This window comes from Hippoglossus hippoglossus, chromosome 9 (assembly GCF_009819705.1).
Source record: "Hippoglossus hippoglossus isolate fHipHip1 chromosome 9, fHipHip1.pri, whole genome shotgun sequence".
NCBI lineage: Eukaryota > Metazoa > Chordata > Actinopteri > Pleuronectiformes > Pleuronectidae > Hippoglossus > Hippoglossus hippoglossus.
The window spans coordinates 24,555,326-24,575,215 of record NC_047159.1 but is presented as its reverse complement, the minus strand read 5'-3'; the positions used below and the strand labels follow the sequence as shown (position 1 = coordinate 24,575,215).

The following is a 19,890-nucleotide window of genomic DNA, read 5'->3' as shown; positions in this document are numbered from 1 at the left end:
TACAGGTCATAAAAGTCTTTAGACAGGGCTGCAAAAACTTACTTTCCAACTACAAAATAGTTTTTCAACCACACTTAGTTAATTTTTCTACTACATAGTTCAGAGTTATTATGTTTGCTGACTGGTGCGTTATTACAAAGGAATTGTTTACCAAAATGCATGTGTTACCACCACCCTCTCAGGTGCCACTATGTACCTGGTAACCATGACTCAGAATGACTTAGTCATTTCCTTTCAAGCTGCCTTCATAAACTGGAAAGTACAGGCTTAGATTAGGCCATATCTTCATTTCGGTGAGACGATACCCGGTCAGAACGAGGTACAGGATTTCAAAAAACTAATCTGGAAAACTACATCAGGAAGTAATGTAAGTTAGATATGTATCAGACCCTGCTGTGACAAGTATAACTGGGTGTCATCCGCATTGCAGTGGAAATTTACTGAGTGTGTCCTGATAATGTTTCCTAGTGGAAGCATATATAATGAGAATAAAATTGGGCCAAGCACAGAGCCCTGTGGAACACCGTGGTTAACTTTGGTGTGCACAGATGACTCGGGTCGTCTCGTCGTCGTGGTCTTCTTCTCGGTCTGCTTTTCTGTTTGCTTCTCGGCCTGCTTCTCCATCTGCTTGTCCGTCCGCTTCTCGGCCTTGCTCTTTCGCGTCCTCTTCGGGTTCAGAGGATGGTTGCTGGGAGAATAGCTGTTGGAGAACCTGTTCTCTGGTGAAACGCGCCTGACGTGACATCATGACATGGTCAGGGAGGGTGGCACACGGAGAATGGCACACCGGCTTCTCTGTGGGTCTAATATACCCCCCGAGATTACAATTGGAATCAGGTGTGGGTCTAAATGACCCCACAGAGCAACACAGCGCCCTCTCTGGGGGTCTAAATGACAATCCATTGGTCTCAATGACCCCAGGAGAATTGGATAATGACAATCCTTGGGTCACCCTAACCCTAACCCTGACCGGCCAGGGCTTGCGGATGATCAAACGCACGCACATAAGCACGCAAACACACACATACAGACACACACACACTCTGGGTCAATCCGACCCAGGAACAACACGAGGGTTAACAAGTGCTGCGGATGGAGTTCGATTTTTTCTGTATTTGGAAAAAAGATTGTGAAACTTTATGATGCGGTGAGGACAGTGTGACAAGATGCTTCACTGAATCAGTCAGCCACAACAATGAGTCAAACTGCAGATTTATGGATTTTATTCCAAAAAAGTTTCATCCAGCAAAAAGGTAGGAGAGTCAGAAAGTACAAATGCATCATGTCTTTGTCTAGATGACTGTGGATAATGATAACGTAAGACAATACAAGTATTCTACCTGCGTTCCTTAAGAGTAGCAGGGGCCTGCATCAGGCTGGTTGTGAGTGTGGTTAGAATTTGTTGTCAATGAGGAAGTAGCAGTGACAGCTGCAGGAGGGCCGGCGAAGCATGGCAACAGAAACTCTGTGTGCAGGTAGGCAGCATAAAGCCTGATCACAGCACCGATCTGCTCTATTACAGTGACTGTCTGCACTTGGACAATGACGCCAACTCTCCTATTGTGGATCCTCATCCTAAATGCCTCGCTCGAGCCCTCAGGTAATTGTCACTGGATACTGTTACCTCCACTCAGCTCATTGGCTAATTAATAACTAAAGGCTGGGTTTATCCTCTCTCAAAGGTCTTTAACTGGTGTTCCTCGTCCTGTACAGCAAGTAAAATGTGTTGTTAATCGCAGAATGTTCTTTTCAACATTACACATGCAGCTTTCATAATTTTTACGAAAAGACATTTGTTTCTGCTTAAATATGGTGGATCTACTTTTAGCTGTGTTTCCCTTATCTACGCTCATACAGCCTACAGTCTACTGTTATCGTTTAGTGATACTGACTTTGTTTGTGTAAGATACTCAGATCAGCCCCAGCCTTAACACCAGGTTAACATGGTTCTAGTACCATTATATATATTGTGTGTGTGTGTGCGTGTGCGTAATTGTAACAGTAAATAGTTAAGAGTTTCAATGTTTTCTGACTGGTGCGTTATTACCAAGGAATTGTTTACCAAAATGCATGTGTTACCACCACCCTCTCAGGTGCCACTATGTACCTGGTAACCATGACTCAGAATGACTTACTCATTTCCTTTCAAGCTGCCTTCATAAACTGGAAAGTACAGGCTTAGATTAGGCCATATCTTCATTTCGGTGAGACGATACCCGGTCAGAACGAGGTACAGGATCTCAAAAAACAGCAAAATACTTTTTAATTACTACAGAAGACAGTCTGGTCACAGGGGCATGGATTTAGTTTTAGGTGACTTTCGGTGAGAATAAAAGAATATATATATTATCATGTTATATAATCTTAAATACACCCATCTGCTTTCACTTCTTCTGCATGTTTTCAGGTAATTGTTGTGCAATAATGCATCAAACGTGATACCATAAAATGGTGTGCCTTTCGGCATTCAATAAATTTGGTTATCAAAATAAAATATTAAATATTAATATTGTATTATTAATATTAAATAATAACTTTAATTGATTAAAGTTACCTCGGGGCACCACCCTTCAAAGGAAGGGAAAAGATAGCCAATTTATTTATTAAGTCTCATAAAAGTACTAACTACAAATTTGGAACTCTGATTATCAATTCAATTAATAACTATAACCAAAATTACCATATAGATAGTTAGCTAAGTTGAAGGATATAGAGTTCTTGACAGTGTAGAGGTTGGCAAAATTCACTTATGCAACATTAATAAAAAAACATTTGTGAAAGAAAAACATTTATTATGAATATAATAAAGTATAAAAACACAAATTACTAACGGTGTACTTACTAAACAAAGATAGGTATGTGAGTATGCATGTGTGTGTGTGTCTGTGTGAGTCAGCGTGCTTTCAAAATGGCGGCTGGCCAAAATGATAACACCCTTCCCCCCTATTGGAATGTTTACGACCTGTAGAGATAATTAGGTGAAGAGTTATGCGTGTGTCTGTGTGTGTGCCAAATTAGAGAAAGTTACTAGATGCATGCAAGGAAGGACTGAAAAATAACTTGTAACCACAATATCACAGCAACATGAATCCAACTTATAAACATCACACAGAATCGAATAAACAGTCTTTGCTTAGCCTAGTATAATTATTAAGCCCAGTTGTGTTACCCGTCCGTGGAAAGGGGAAAAAGAGTTGCTGTGCAGTTCGCAGTTTTGTGAAGTCGTCTTGCTGGTTTGTGGCTCCTGCCTTTGTGGTTCTGTTGAGCTGGGCAGCTCAGTTGCTGGTTGAAGTTTTCCTGCAGGACATCGTGTCGCTGCTAGGACGTTGGTAGAGCTTGGGTTACGAGGAGGTTTCCTTGGTGAGATGAGCTGGAAGCTGCACCTTTGTGCTCCTCTCGAAGAGTTGGATGGGAAGAGAAGATGTGAGCTGGAGAAGCCAGGCTTCTTCCCTCGGCGATGCAGGGAAAGAGGCTCGACAGCCTTCTCTCCGTGAGGGATTGTAGAAAGAGAGAACAGGCCTTATATTGGCCCGGCGACCTCACAGGTCATGGGGTCCAGAGTGACCAATGGGAGTTGAAACCTGTGTCCCTGGGGGGATTTTCACACCTCTGTGTGACGTTGCCGCACCCTGGGAGGCCTTGCTCTGGTTTTCTCCAGGACAAAGAACATGTGCCCAAGGCTTTTGACTACCCATGTAGGCCGAAGTGTGGTCTCACAAAAACCAGGTCCCAACATAATCTAATAATGATTTTTATTTAACCCAATAAAATGTTTGTATGTTGTTACTGTTACATTTAAAAGCTTCTTGCACATACCAGATTATGATTAAATTGTGTTTTCCACATTAATAGTGTGGTCTGTCTGTGAGTTCCAGCTGTATGCTTTATATCCTTATATTTGGTTTGTGTTCCAATCCGGACTCTATCAGCTCAAATTAAATAAAGTTGTAGTCCGAACAACATGCAGAGGGGGTATGTTTTCAGCCCTCGATAGTGTCTGCAGGTATTCCCTTCAGGCTGCTGACAGATCAAACAATGTAGAGCAGCATGTATAGTCCTATAGACTCATTGCTCTGACCTCATATGAATATCAATATTTTCAACAGAACAGATCTGTCATCTGGTCTATGCAAAGTGGAAGGATATTAATAGAGAAACAGAAATAAACCTGAGAGTGTGAAAGTAACAGGGGGATGGGTTAAGCAGGGTCAACAGAAAATCCCATAATAACTATTATTGTAAAGAATAGTGTGTAGACCTGCTCTATATGAAAAGTGCTCTGCGGTAACTTCTCTTATGATTTGGTTATATTTGAATGAAATCGACTTAACCTGACTTACAGCACAGGTTCATTCAATCAATCAATCAATCAAATTTTATTTGTATAGCCCATATTCACAAATCACAATTTGTCTCACAGGGCTTTAACAAGGTGTGACATCTTCTGCCCTTAACCCTCAAAAAGAGTACGGAAAAACTACAAAAAAATCATTTTAACAGGGTAAAAAGAATGTAGAAACCTCAGAGAGAGCCACATGTGAGGGATCCCTCTCCCAGGACGGACAGAAGTGCAATAGATGTCAAGTGTAAAGGAGAACATCATCAAGATAAGGGTATTAGCAGCATCGATAAGAATAAACATTTTGAAGCATAACTGAATGTCAATGAATTGATGGATTATTGTCAGTAATGGTCGAGTATCTGAGGAGAAATATTATATATCAAGCAGTCCTGCTGCAATCATAGTCTATGGTCAGCAGCCAGCAAGATCATGATCCACCATCAAGATCGGATGCCACTATAGTCCACAGTCATTGTCCAATGCCGCCATTAGGATCCACCATCAGCTGCCACCTCGATCGTGGTCCACCACCATTATCAGATGCCAACACGATATAGGATCCGCCATTATTATCACGATCAGCCAGCACGATACAGAATCCGCCATACTGGATCCACCATTACGATCACGATCTCTGATACGCGATCCACAAATCATAATCCACGATGTGGCAGCAGCCCTGGATCTGCGGCAAAGGGACTCCGGGGAAGAAGTCAAGTCAGTAACATGCATTGATGAGGTATGAATTTCTTTGATGTGATAAGGATTGAGAAGAGGAAGGAGAAGCTAGAAAGAGAAGCTCTGTGTGTCATGTGTCCCCCGACCTTCTAGACCTATGGCAGCATAACTAAGAGCAGGTCTAAGACAAGCCTGGACCGGCTCTAACTATAAGCTTTATCGTAAAGGAAGGTTTTAAGCCTACTCTTAAACGTACAGATGGTGTCTGCCTCCCGAACTGAAAGTGGGAGATGATTCCACAGGAGAGGAGCTTGATAGCTGAAAGCTCTTGCTCCTACTCTACTTTTAGAGACTTTAGGACAAGTAAGCCTGAATTCTGGGAGCGCAGTGCTCTAGTGGGTTGATAAGGTACTATCAGCTCTTTGAGGTATAATGGTGCCATATTATTAAGGGCCTTGAAGGTGAGGAGGATAATTTTAAATTCTATTCTAGATTTAACCGGAAGCCAGTGTAGTGAGGCTAATACTGGAGAAATGTGGTCTCTTTTCTTGGTTCTTGTCAGGACACGTGCTGCAGCATTTTGGACAAGCTGCAGAGTCTTTCACGACTTACTGCTGGAGCCTGATAATAAGGAATTACAATAATCAAGTCTGGAATAAAGTTCTGCACAGGCCATTGGCTGGGACAGCCTCTCAGCTTCAGAATTTGGGGTCATTCAATATGCATGTTGTGTACTCACTCTGTTATCAGGTACTATCGCCAATAATGAGTACACGGGAGAATTGCTCATAAACCTGTATTAGTTTTTACACAGAACGGAGGATTGCAACAACGTCAGCACGTAACATAAAAGGGGGCGTAACAGTATCCGTGAAGGGACAAACTACAGCTGTCAATACACAACATATCCCTTCCCCTTTACTTTTGATGCTCCTTTAACAAAAATAAACATTTTACCGTCTCAGTATTGTGATGGAAATTCATCTTGAGATTTGAAATAATGAAATTCTCAGACTGGAGTTGCCTTTGAGTCTTTATAATAGTAAGCTCTGCAGAGTTTACACAACAAGCACGGGTGCTCAAAATGGAACTGGCCGCAAGTTCACAAAAGCCAGAACTTATACAAAGAGGCGTTTCATAAAACATAATATGAAAAAAGACATGAAAGACATGAGATCATCTGTGTCTGTCCGTCCGCTGTAGCAGTTGGAAGAAAAACATCACCAAATTAGGGCATGCACCCTGTTGATCAAGGTCATAGCAGTGAGACACCACCAAATAAGGGTTCCATCCTGTCAGGTAGACAGTATCACAGCAGTTAGACACCTGGTCAGGGGGATTTCCAATACCTTAGACACTGGTCAGTTGAATTTTCCACTACAGTATCTTTTCTGAAATGTCTCTGCATCAAACACACCTTTTTTTTTTTCTCTTTTCTTTTCGATATATCACAATGTTATTTACTGTATTTCTTACTTCTATAATGAACTTTTAACAAACTTGTTTTGGCTATAGAACTTTGCCTAAACTCGGGAAAGAGGGTAGACTACCTCAATTCCTCGACTAAACCCTGGGGATTATTCTGCCCCAATGTCAAGGGTTAGTCTCTACTCTACAATGTCAGTCTATCAGGAGGCCATCTGTCTCTTCTGGGGTAGGTATGACCTGTAGGCAAGTCAGTCACATTGTCTCTTGTGGAGGACTGTATGACTCCTGGGGTCTCATTTATAACCGTTGCGTACGCACAAAACGGGGCCTGAAACGTGCGTACGCCACTTCTCACGCAAACGTTGGGATTTATAAAAACAAACTTGACGGGAAAATGTCCGTATTTCCACGCAAACTCTGACCCATGCGTACGAACGTTTTGGAGACGGGAAAGTGGCGACGCAGACGTGAGGTGGTGAACTGAAGCAGATCATTGATCCACTTCCTCATTTACATTAAAACCAACAGCTTTAGTTGTGCTCGCGCGACATATCTGTTCCACACAAACCTTTTAATTAAAAAATATATAAAACAATTTACAGCAAATTACGTTCAGATTCCATTAAACAGCGGAGTTACAGAGCCGAGTCATTAACAGTTTTTATCTTCTAACACTGTGCGTGTATCATCAAATCACTGCAGTGAACGGGACTGTGCCATCAGGCGCACAGAGCACGGAGCGCACTGGAGATCACTTACAAGAAATGAAGAAACTTTCCAAATAATATCCCAGAGTGGAGGTGAGGATCCACTGATGTGAGGGAATCGGTCCGATGCTCTAAATAAATAAATACTGCCGTGACACTGGTGCGTGATTCTGCGTGATGGATGCACGCGAATGGAAGGATGAGGAGGAAACGAGGGTTCAGCGATGTCTGATCAGCTGATATAGATTCTATAGATCTGTGATCTGTGATCTCTGAGCTGAACTGAGTCCAGTATCACGGTTTTATAAATCAGAATTTTCTTTGGCGTACGCCATTTCCGGCTTTTGTGCGTACGTACACTTTTAGTATGAATCCTACGCACTGTTTTATAAATGAGACCCCTGGTCTGGGAGAAGTGATGCCTCGGGTAGGCACCTGATCAGGTGTGCCCGGAACAGTGTCCAGTCCTGAAGGTTGCATCAGGGGTTCTTCTGGGGATAGATGCTGCTCCTGGTTGGCCTCCTGCTCTGGAACAAGGGATGGTGGCTCAGGTGAGTCATCATGGGAAGTGTGGAGCAGTTGATCGATGTGTCTTCTCCAGATGAGGTGATTATGTGTTTCAACTGTGTATGACACAGGGCCTGTTTTTGCAACAACTGTAGCAGGTATCCACTTTATCCCTTTTGGTATAGTTCCAGGCAAGAACCATGTCTCCAGCTGTGAAGCTCCGGAACTTTGCTTTCGCTCGTCTCTCCATTTGAGCTCTCTGTTGTAGGTGCACAAACTCTCTTGTCTTTTGAGGTCTCAGGAGGTCAAGTCGAGTGCGAAGTTGTCTCTTGAGCATAGCCACGGCAGGAGACACCTTTGTCGTAGCATGAGGTGTATTTCGGTATGACAACAGGAAAGCACTGAGGCGCCTGTTGAGGGACTTGGTACCTTGAGAGGACATGAGAGCTTGCTTCATGGTCTGTACAAATCTTTCAGCGAGCCCATTGGTAGCTGGGTGATATGGCGCAGACTTGAGGTGCTGAATACCGTTCACTTCCATGAATGTCTTGAACTCTTCAGACCCTAGTTGCGGACCGTTATCACTAACAAGCTGTTGTGGAAGACCAAAACGGCTGAAGATAGACCTTAGCTCTTCAATGGTTCTCTCTGAGGAGGTGCTCTTCATGACAGCAACCTCAGGCCATTTGCTATGGGCATCGACTACAACTAAGAACATGCAGTTCTCTAGTGGTCCAGCAAAGTCTATGTGGACTCTTTGCCATGGTTCTTCAGGCCAGTCCCATGGATGTAATGGAGCCAGCTGTGGGAGGCTTCTTACTTTCTGGCAGGCAGAGCATGACTTTGCTTTCTCCTCTATAGCTGCATCCAGGCCTGGCCACCAGAAATTACTGCGTGCGATTTCTTTCATTCGCACCACACCACAGTGTCCAGAGTGGAGCTCGTCCAGTACTTTCTCTCTTAGTGGCGGCTGAATAATGACACGATAACCCCATAATAGGCATCCAGACTGGACTGAAAGCTCATTTCTTCTTACCAGGTAAGGCTTCAAACTCGGTGTCACCTCTCCTTTCCTTCCCCGAGCGACTATGTCCATAACCTCAGACATGACCGGGTCAGTGCGTGTGTGCCTCCTCACATGAGTCGAGGTTATAGGAGCAGCCGCCACATCCTTAAAATAGAAAATCTCAGCCTGTGTTCACTCAGTGTGCATGACAGGTAGCGGGAGCCTTGAGAGCCCGTCAGCATTCCCATGCTGGTCCGACTTCCTATACTTGATGTCATACTGGTGGGCAGACAATAACAAAGCCCATCGCTGCATACGACTGGCTGCAAGCGACGGGATGCCAGTATGAGGACCAAAGATAGAGGTGAGAGGTCGATGGTCTGTCAGTAGCGTGATTTTCCTGCCGAAAAGAAACTGATGGAATTTCTTCACCCCAAACACTATAGACAGTGCTTCACGCTCAAATCTGTGCGTAATTGCCTTCTGCTTTACTCAGTGTCCTCAATGCAAAGGCAATTGGTCTCTCTTTCCCTGATGGCATAATGTGTGACACTTCTGCACCCACACCATAAAGTGAGGTATCACATGCCAGCTGAATTGGTAATGTGGGGTCAAAGTGGATTACGGCCTCAGATTGAGAGAGAGCTATCTTCACTTCTTTAAAGGCTGACTCACATTTGTCCGTCCACTTCCAAGTCTTGGTTTTATTTAGAAGCTCATGCAGTGGTTTCAGCTTATTCGCAAGGTTAGGCATGAACTTTGCATAGTATGTCAGCAAGCCAAGGAATGACCTCAACTGACTCACATTCTTTGGGGATGGAGCATCCACAATAGCCCTCACTTTTGACGGTGCCTTGTGGAGTCCAGTGCTGTCGATTACGTGCCCCAGGTACTCGACAGAAAGCTTGAAAAACTCACATTTGTCTTCCCGGACTCTCAGACCATACTCCTCCAGTCTTTGTAGTGTTGCATCCAGGTTCTTTAAGTGTGAGTGCTCATCTGGTCCCGTTATAAGCAGATCATCCAGGTAACACTGGACCCCTGGTAGCCCACTCAGAATCTGGTCCATTGCTCTTTGGAAAAGAGCTGGAGAGACAGGATGTGGGATCAGGTGATCTTTTACCAGAGAGTATCAGACCTTCTCTGCATAGGTCAGAACGATGTTTACATGTATCTCTCAATTAACCAAAATGTCCAACTATTCCTTTAACAGAAGCGTTTAAAGCCAAATATAAATACAGTATCTATTGTTAACTACATGGAAAACACACTCTGTTTTACCTAGAATCAAATGATAAGATAAATATTCAAGTGCTTACAGTAAATTTACCTATCAATTCTGATTCATGGGTGTATCAACGAGCTGTAATTTTAAAACATGATGTGAAGGAGACCACTGTTTTTTCTTGTTTCCTACACGGTCGATGTTGGTTTAATCTAATCTTGTTAATCTTTCACTAACCTTAATAACATATGAATCTTCTATCAACCATGACTGCAAATAACCGAGATGCTTCTTCCTCCGAACTGTGATTGGAAGGCAGTGCCAGAAAATAACGTATTTTCTTCTTTAATGTTGAGGCTGGAAGAAGTCGGTTACCAGTCAGGTTCAAGATAAACTCTTAATCATGAACCTCATTAAATGAGCAAATTCGTACTTATTATAAAGATGTATAATGTGTGTTTAATCTCCATAGAAAGCCATGGAAACCATGGGTTTGAGGAGGCGAAGGACCATGAGGTGGTTCGCCCCGTCAGACTTCACACTGTCAGAAAAAGACAAGTAGAGGTATGGAACATTATTCTGTTTTCTGTGATACGTGTGTGATGTTCTGTCTGACTGTGATGTTGGTAAGGGGAACATTGAAAACTTCCTGAAAGCACAATTTCACATGTATTTTTCCACAGAACCTCAGACCACAGGTAATAAAGTATGGAATGACGTTGGGAGGAAAACATATTGAAATGCAACTAGGGAAAAATGAGTAAGTTTTTACACAGGCATGACTGTAAACTGTAAACTGTAAATTAAACGTTTATTTTGGTTATTTAAAAAGATAAGAAGTAAAGACAATGTTTTAAACAATGCTTCAGTGCAACTTCCTGGTTTTACTTCAACAAAATAAATTTGTGTTTCCAGGTCACAAAAATGTTGGTTATCATATCTGTAGCGAAAATCATATCTGTGTAAGAATACAAACACTGATGTGGCACAGCATGGCATGATGTCCATTCATTTTTATATTTTTTCATCCTAAGTGAATTACTCACCAAAGATTACACTGAGACTTATTACCACAAGGATGGGACTCAAGTCACCACAAGCCCTGATGACATTGTAAGTGTTTGCATTCGTAGGCAAGTTTCACTTCAACATTCATAATGTGACGTACTGTGAAAGTACAGACAACTGTGATTTCTCAATCAAATGTTTTAATGGTTTTAAAATGCTTCTAAAAAGATCACTTGAATGTTGTTATGTGATCCTTCTCGTTTCCCAGGATCACTGCTACTATCATGGGAGGATTGTGAACGACAGCAAATCATCTGTTAGCCTTAGCACTTGTGATGGACTCAGGTGAGCCCAACATTCAGCTTTACTTTTAAGTGTCATCATAAACTCAAAAGACATGCCACTGACATATAAGCATCCCATAATAAAACATAATTCACATTGCTAACAAAATTATTGCAGATATTTAACCACATTATTACATTTCAGTCAGACAACTCATGTTCAAACATTTATTGCAGCATTACAACAGGTTTAGTGTTTGGCGTCTAGGCTCCAACTTAATCACTCCCCCATATGATTACACAGGAATGATGGGAGTGATGAGCAAATACTTGTAACCCCCCGTTGGAGCCTACAGGTGGATGGTGGGGTGGTGGAGGAGCTGAAGTAACTGGTAGCCATACTGCTGCAGCAGTGTGAGCAAAGGGGATGATGGGAAATTTATCTCTGGTTAAATAGACCACCTGATAAGGTGGGTGTGTAATATAGATGGTTGTGGAGAGTGAGGTATGTCACATGATGTATGTCACATGATTGGCGCAGTGCAGCTCGAGTTGCCTGCCAGAACTAGCTCGCCGGCGTCGCCACATTATTGGTTGTATTAAACCTCAAAGGAAGATCCCAAATTTCAGCTTCTATTACAGTTTTTTTCGATTGCATAAACACTAAAATCAAAAGTATTACACAATTATCAAAACCTTACACTCAAGGAGCAAAACACCGGTCCAGATTTGCACCACTATAAGCACAATGTCAGCTTCACACTTTTTGCAAAACAATACACACAGTGATTTGCAAAACACTAAACACACTTGTATACATTAGACACAGAAGTATATCAAGATGTCACTTCCTTGCAATTCCAAAGCACTGACACCCTCAAATGACCCCCCCCCTATGAGCCAGTTGGTTCAACACAGCCATCAGGTGCGCAAACACATGATTGCTTAATTGTAGACACACCAATCAGGTTTAAGCACTATAAAAATGTAGAAGGTGAGTTCACCTGTCTTCAACCAAAATGGAAGGAGTCAGAAGAAGAAGAAGAGTGAGGGTGAGAGGGGGAATCCACGGAGGAGGAGGAGGAGGAGAAGGAGGAAGAGGAAGAGGCGAAGGCGAAGGCCGTGCCAGAGGTAGAGGCCGAGGTGGAGGTGGAGGTGGAGGTAGAGGTAGAGGAAGAGGAAGAGGAAGAGGAAGAGGAAGAGGAAGACCTGAAGCAGGAGGAGAACGTGCTCAAAGAAGAAGAGGACCACATTTATCAAATGAAATTTGGGACATGTTTTGTTGTGATTCTCCATGTTGACATGTTGACTGATTTCGTTATATGGAGAGAAACAAATTATAATTTCATCAGTCTGCAGCATTGGTCTTGTGTAGTGTTTGGTGAATTTATTGTATATTTGCACTTTCTCTGTGTACTTCACTTACAGTACTCTAATCACTGAGAAGTAGAATTGCTAAAAGTGTTTTAGGTTAGCAACAGCAGTGTGTAACTGGTTCAAACATAATTAAGTCATATGAAACGTGTGTGTTTCATATGGTAACAAAATATGGTTTTGATAAATTAGTGTATAGTTTTTACAAGAGTGTTTAATTTTGCAAAGGATCTGAGGTGTTCTGCAAATTGGGTGTGTGGTTGTGCTAATTGTGTGTAGTGTTTTGAAAAACCGGGCCCTGTTTTAAAAATCGTGCTTAAGCAATCGAGAAAAACTGTAAGGAATAACTTAACAATGATGTTCCACATGTTTTAGTATAATTTGAACTGAAACTGTTTAGTGATTTTTTGGGCTTTAAAGGGCAGAAACGTGTAGTAACAAACAACGATGATAATGATATTATCAGCTTTGGGTTGAAACTTGACAGTAAACAGTAAATTGAGGAAATGCTGGCAAGTGTTTTTATCCAACTGGCAGATAAAAGTAATCTCCTTTTAGCTCTGTTTGGCTCTCCACCGACTCCTGAGGGATATATCTGTCTACTCTAAACACAGCTTCTTGCTTAAAGAATGACAGGGTGTTAATAGGACATACAGCTGTGGGGCCCAAAACCAAAACAGTAGGCTGAAAGATGCTAAAAGCCAAAATGCTAGAAAAGTAATAAGAGGAATACAAAATTGAGTTCTTGACTCTTTCCAATGTTATACAAAATATTGGTTAAAGACACTTTAAAATGCAACCGGCATCTGAAGTTAGCTAGTTAGCCTTGTGTAATATTCAAGCCTTAACATACAACACAGAGGCATTTTATAAAGGATCAAACAGAAAAAATAGGATCCTTCATTTCCACTGAATGAGGTGTGACTTAATCATTGGATTTGTTTTTACCTCAATGCAATTGCCCATAGAACTAAAAGAACTGGTGTGATCTTGGTTTAGGGGTTACTTCAGAACATCTGCCCAGAGGTACTTGATCGAGCCCCTGTCAGGAGACGATGAGGGCGATCACGCTGTGACGACAATCACAGAGAAGAACTACACTCCTGCAGTGTGTGGTGTCACCAACACCAGCTGGAGTGACGACTTTGAACCCCCAACAAGCCGCAGCCGATCCAGAGCAGGGGTAACAACATTACTTTCACAACACTGCAGCACTGCCATCATTCCGTCGAATAACTTGTTAAATGACAACAAACATTAACTAATATTAAAAAAATATATATTCCTTTGCCCTCCAGGGTATATCGATTGTCCAGCAACAGAAATACCTTGAGCTCTTCCTTGTTGCTGATAACTGTGAGGTAAGATACAATGTAGATGTAGAAACCTTACATGATTCATTAAGTCAATGGGAAGTTAACATAATGGTAATGGTATTAATAGTTTTCTGGGTATTTTGGTGTACTTTTTAAGTTAGTAAGTCAATGATGAATCATCATTAATCATGGGGGTAATTTCAAAATGAATCAACTTCAGAGAAACAGAATACGTGAGCTTGCTCTAACATGACGACATGATGTTTCAGTATGTGAAGATGAAGCGAGATATGACAGCGCTGAGAAAGAGGCTATTTGAAGTTGTCAACTTTGTCAACATGGTGAGTCGGTGCTTGAGTATCTATTTTATTTCCTTTGGTGTCTTTAGTGTCCTTGGGTTCCTTGAAAGGCAATATGTTTCAGCCACATTCAGCTGTGATAATAATCCTATAAGTTTCAGCATGAAATGAACATTGCAGCTGTTCCCTTTCTCCTGTTGTCTCTGTGGTGATCTCCTGCTGGTGTTTGCAGGCCTATAAGCCCCTGAGGACCTGTATTGCTCTGGTGGGAATCGAGATCTGGTCCAACGGTGACTTGATCAGTGTGACCCCCCCGGCCGAGGCCAACTTGAATGCTTTCATGAAGTGGAGGAACTCTGAGCTGGTCAAGAGGAAGAAGCATGACAACGCACATCTCATCAGGTCTGAACAGCCTGTAGAGACCAAATATTCTCAAATGTGGGAAAAGGGGGGCAGTAAACTTTTGTTGCTGACACACTAACTCTGTGACGCAGTGATCACTGGGGTGGCTCTGTCCCCCTTTCACATCTAACTCTGTCCTGTCAAATAAAGAACTAAAAAGTCAAAAAAATATTTACTTAAAGGGGACATAGCATGCCCATTTTACCACAAGTTGATATGGTTCCTTGGGGTCTTAATGAAATGTCTGTAACATACTTTGGTCAAAATACCACAAGGATCATTTCAAACAGCACCCTTTTTACCCTGTATAAAACAGCCCTCCACAGAGTGACCTGTTTTGAGTGCCTGTTCCTTTAAATGCTAATGAGCCAGCTCCCCCCTCCCCCCCATGATTTTAAACGATATAAATTAGATATTTTATATGATATAAATTATCAAATATGCATCCCATACTTTGTATTCCCCTTTTGTTGTCCTGGAGTTTTAATTTTCCCAATCACATAATTAAATGTCCCCCTCTGCCCATCCACTACAAGCACACAAGCAGACAGACAGAGAGAGAAAGAGAGGGGTGGGGGGGCTATGAAGACCATCATTTACCCCCGAACACCGACATTCAACGGGTACAACAACAAGCGGAGAAAGCAGAATCGCGGGCTGACCTTATATATACAGTCTATGGGGCTGACCAGCGGAGAAATGCACGTCCCGTGTGAACAGCCAGGCGGCTGCGTGCTGGAGAACGGCGCTGCGCTGCCTCGCAGCGGCACTTCCGCGTCCGGTGTACCCCGGCGTAACGAGTGGGGGGGCTCTGTGTGTTTGTGCCAGTGTTACAGTAGTGCTGAACACTGTGGAAGTCTTCCACACTGCTGGCTGTGTGGCGTTGACACAAATTCCAGCTCACGCATGGGAGAGCGAGCGGTCGCTCCCGAGCAGCTGCTGCAGCCTCCCAGTCCCAACGATCCAGACAAATGCCACATGTGAGTGAATCGCGGGCTGACCAGCGGAGAAATGCTCGTCCCGTGTGAACAGCCAGGCGGCTGCGCGCTTGGGAACGGCGCTGCGCTGCCTCGCAGCCTCGCTGCGTCCGGTGTAAACCCGGCGTGACGGGAGGTGGGGGGGGGGGGTGGGCCAAGACCATGTAGGGAGACTTCCAGTGCCTTGTTACGACACAATACCCAGGAAGCTCAATCGAGTCGCTCAAGCATGACGTTTCTGACTTAGAGGAACCATAACAAAACGCGCGAGTGTTTTTTTCCCAGAGTTTTTGGGTTGGTAGACATGCCAGATACCCACATTAACGTGTAGAAGCACTAACAAAGTGGAATTTAAAATAAAAGCAGTGATCTATGTCCCTGGTGTTGGGACATTGTGAAACAGGCTCTTGGTTGCTCCCTTTAACAAACCACAGCGGACATGTTTTGTTTTCTGGTTAAACCAGATCAGATCTCAGTGTACTGGAGGTTTTGAGTTTCCACATGATGCTTGTGTAATTTACTTCTATGTACAGATCAGGCTATTACTGACTCTTGCACTAGATACGATGTCACAAACCATGCCCGTTATGTTTCAAATTCAGATTTCAGAGAAGATCAGCTGTCTCAATATGTTGAACTAAGGTGACTCCATATAGTGTCAGTTTAGTTCACATTGACTTGACACGCCATTTTGTTACAATAAACCTGGACAAGTTGTTAAAATCAAGAACAAAATTATAATATAAGAAACCAGATAAAAGCCACAGAACTGCTGATGCCAGATTTCCTGTGAATAGAGAAGATTGTTAATATCTAAGTTTATAGTGTTAATGAAGAACTAGATGGATTGGAGAACTGTGTTGATATTGATATGTCACCATCAATAGTCAAAGTGTTTCTCCTCTTGTCTTTCAGTGGCATTGACTTTGAAGGATCAACTGTGGGACTGGCTTATATCGGGACCCTTTGCTCTGGTCACTCTGTTGGGGTCGTACAGGTGAGACAGGAAGTTCTATTCTGTTATTGCGATGGTATCATCTATATCATACACTTGGTAGTATGCAAAATTAGCAACCAAGGTATTTTCTCTGTGTATCAGTTAGAACCAGCTGAAATCTGTTAACTCCTAGTGCCTTGAGGATGAATCCTAATGAGCTGCTGAGTCTCTGTAGCTGCACCGCTAACTCAATATTTTATAAATGAAATTATTAAAAATCTACTCAATGACTGGAATAACATTTGCGGTACGAGGTACTTTTGCCCTTGCTTCACCATGAAGTTAACATTTGTGGTTTCAAGTAAAATGCTTCTAACACTATTGGATGAATTAATGCGATATTTGTTATAGACTGACGTGGGAACACAGGAACTCTAAACCAAAAAAGCCTCAACATCATGTGGTCAGAAAGTCAGTTCAGCAAGTTCAACTGAGGAAAGAGATATGTTATCATATGATAGCTGTCTGACCTTGGTGTAGTTCTCTAAACAGATGTAAATTACTGATAAAAGCAACTACATTTTAAGAGATCCTCTCTCACAACTGGTGTTCTGTTGCCTCTCAGGATCACAATGACCGGGCCATTGCTGTGGGAGCTACACTGGCTCATGAGATGGGCCACAACCTGGGCATGCACGATGACAACTCCAGTGCCTGTTCTTGTTCTGCCAACAGCTGCATCATGGCTGGATCCCTCAGGTAAGAACAATCATTCAAAGGTGTCTGATAAAGGCAGATCAGACACAGACAGAGACCTTTAGGTTTAACAAGCACGTAATGACATCTTTAGAGCGCTCCCCATCTCAGCTTGAGGGCCACGGCTCGAGGCTACATCTCCTTTTAGAACTGTGAGCAGTGTGGTGGCATTGTGGGTAAAGAGGAAACCATGTGTTGACAATAAAAAAGAATGTGTTAAATGAAAGAACATATATTTCTGACTCTGCTGCAGCAATTTTGATTTTGTTACCGTCCACTCTCGGAGCAATGATCAACCAGAGGATCACTTTTTACATTTCTCAGTAGGAAAAGTCCATGTGTGAAAATAAATACTACTAATAACAGTTTTTCTGTATATCAGAGCCCTTGTATTATGCATTCTGACTTAAACGCTGTCACAAAAACTGAACTTTTCATCTCTTACAAGTCAAATGTTTGGTGAAAAAAACCCTCCAGAAAAGGATGCATCTGGATTAGATGACGGGGGTTAATGATTAGATGAAAAGATACATGAAGCAGAGACTGTATTAAACAGAGTTTATGTGCTGTTCTTCCTCAGCTGGAACATTCCTCGCACTTTCAGCAACTGCAGTGGCAACAACTATGAAAAGTACCTGATGGGCCGCAGCCCCAGCTGTCTGCTGGACAAACCAGACTACAAGACTGTGCTGGCTCCTTCCGTCTGTGGGAACGGCTTCAGGGAGGAAGGAGAGCAGTGTGACTGTGGCACAGTGGAGGTAAAGAACCAGCACTGACAGTGGAGTATCTACCTCAATCATCTTGTTGTCTCATCTTGACTCATTCCTGGGAGGAAAGCTGCCTGACATGCACTAACACATTGAAGGAGAGAAAGTCAGCCTTCTTCTAAAAGTGGCAGAAAGAATAATGTGAACTAACATAATAAACACAGGATTCATATTTTTGTTTAGTACAAGAGCCTGTACACCAAGGCTCACAAGCAGCTTTATTTGATGAGGGTGTTATTCAGTTTATAAGCACACATATATATATATATATATATATGTGTATCAGCATGCTTACAGTGTAGACAGCGCTAAACACTTACAGTTAGGCCTCTTTACACACATTACATACTCTTATTATTTTAGCAAGTTTCATTATGTTGGAATAAAAAGATTTTGACAATAAGGTAGAATTAAACTGACAACAGTTAAGTAAAACAAGTGATAACTTTCATTGTGAAGTAAATTCCTTGCTGAGCTGTGACCAGTGTTCAGACATGTCTTTGTCCTCCGCTGGAATGCTTGGTTGCCGCTGGCCACAACTTTTAAAAACTTTTCAAATTTATGGAACTGCACCGCAACCCCCCAAGCTTTTTTTTTTCTTTTCTTGAACCACATATATTATGGTGCAAAAACACAAACAGTGATAAGGGAACTTTATATCGCAAACAGTAATATAGGATCATATATCCTAGGTATGTTAGGAAGATGAAAACAAGAAATATTTGTCAGAAACTGTCACCATAGTGTCTACCAGGTCTCCTCAGTGCACCGCTTCACCTACTGTAGATGTGTTGTTAATGCCAGAGAGCCCGACCTTAAACAAATAGACACAAACACAGATGACTAAATGAAGCCACCACAACATGAGGCAACATGAGGATTTTTTAACAACATAACCGCCTCTGTCTGTGTTGTCTTTATAGGAGTGTACCAATCCATGTTGCAACGCTACCACCTGTGCTCTGAAGGACGGCTCACAGTGTGCCAGGGCATTACAGGGAATGTACGTTTTATTTTTATGGCACTTTTTTTATATTATAGTCTAAGGGGTTGCTGCAGCTAGAAACAGAAGCAGCTCTGGCCTTAATGTGAGCCATGTAAATGTATACATGTTTTTTTTATTTTGCAAAAGAAATTATACAGAATATTGCACAAAACTGGATTTTAGTTTCAAAGTGTTTTCAACAGCAGCAGTACTTTCAAAATTTTGTGTCGTTTTCATAAACTTTTGACGTGATGGTGAATGTTTATGCAATGTTATAGAAATACTCAGATCATAAGAAAAATGTTAGAGTAGCATATTATAAAACTGTGCTGCATTTTCAGGTAGAGCTCAGGTACAGAATCACAGTGTAAAACCAGAAGACATGGATACATGTTGGTGATATATTTATTAGATCAGTTTGTCAAGTTATGTTCAGACAACAATTTGAAAGTTTTTGCAGTAGCACTTCACAGCTCAGTTTCAGCTTCAGTTCATTTCTAAATAAAATGTCATCATGACGTCTATGTGTTGTTGTGTCTGCTTCACATTTAACAAAAACCTGTGACAGTGTTAATTGCTCCTAGTCAATATGATTATTACTGATATAGTTTGTGTAAATAAGATTTTTTATACTGATGTATTCTTGAATGAGTTCACTGTGTGAACATATACATAAAAAACACTGTATGCAGGTTACATTTGGCACTTAGTGAGAATAAGATGGTATATTTTTCCTTTCTGTGCTTCGAGGCTAAAGCAGCAGCCTGATTGTTGTAGCATCACTAACGTGGGTCTTGTGCACAGTGAGGGAACAACAAGCAGCGAGGTTTCATACGACTACAAATAGTAACGATTAAATATATCTCTGGAAAACAAACCCCAATTTTCTTGT

General features: G+C 42.1%; 1 protein-coding gene across 1 annotated transcript; it reads left to right on the top strand.

Moving 5' to 3' along the window:
* Window positions 1–1,462: 1,462 nt before the first annotated feature.
* Window positions 1,463–19,343, top strand: LOC117767734 (zinc metalloproteinase-disintegrin-like VLAIP-A). Its single transcript, XM_034595570.1, has 14 exons — window positions 1,463–1,600; window positions 10,366–10,457; window positions 10,577–10,653; window positions 10,928–11,006; window positions 11,170–11,246; window positions 13,559–13,742; window positions 13,858–13,920; window positions 14,145–14,216; window positions 14,407–14,576; window positions 16,469–16,550; window positions 17,116–17,249; window positions 17,827–18,004; window positions 18,937–19,016; window positions 19,340–19,343. The coding sequence occupies exons 1-14, from the start codon at window positions 1,543–1,545 to the stop codon at window positions 19,341–19,343; spliced, it is 1,350 nt and encodes a 449-aa protein (XP_034451461.1). The 5' UTR covers window positions 1,463–1,542.
* The last annotated feature ends 547 nt before the right edge of the window (window positions 19,344–19,890 follow it).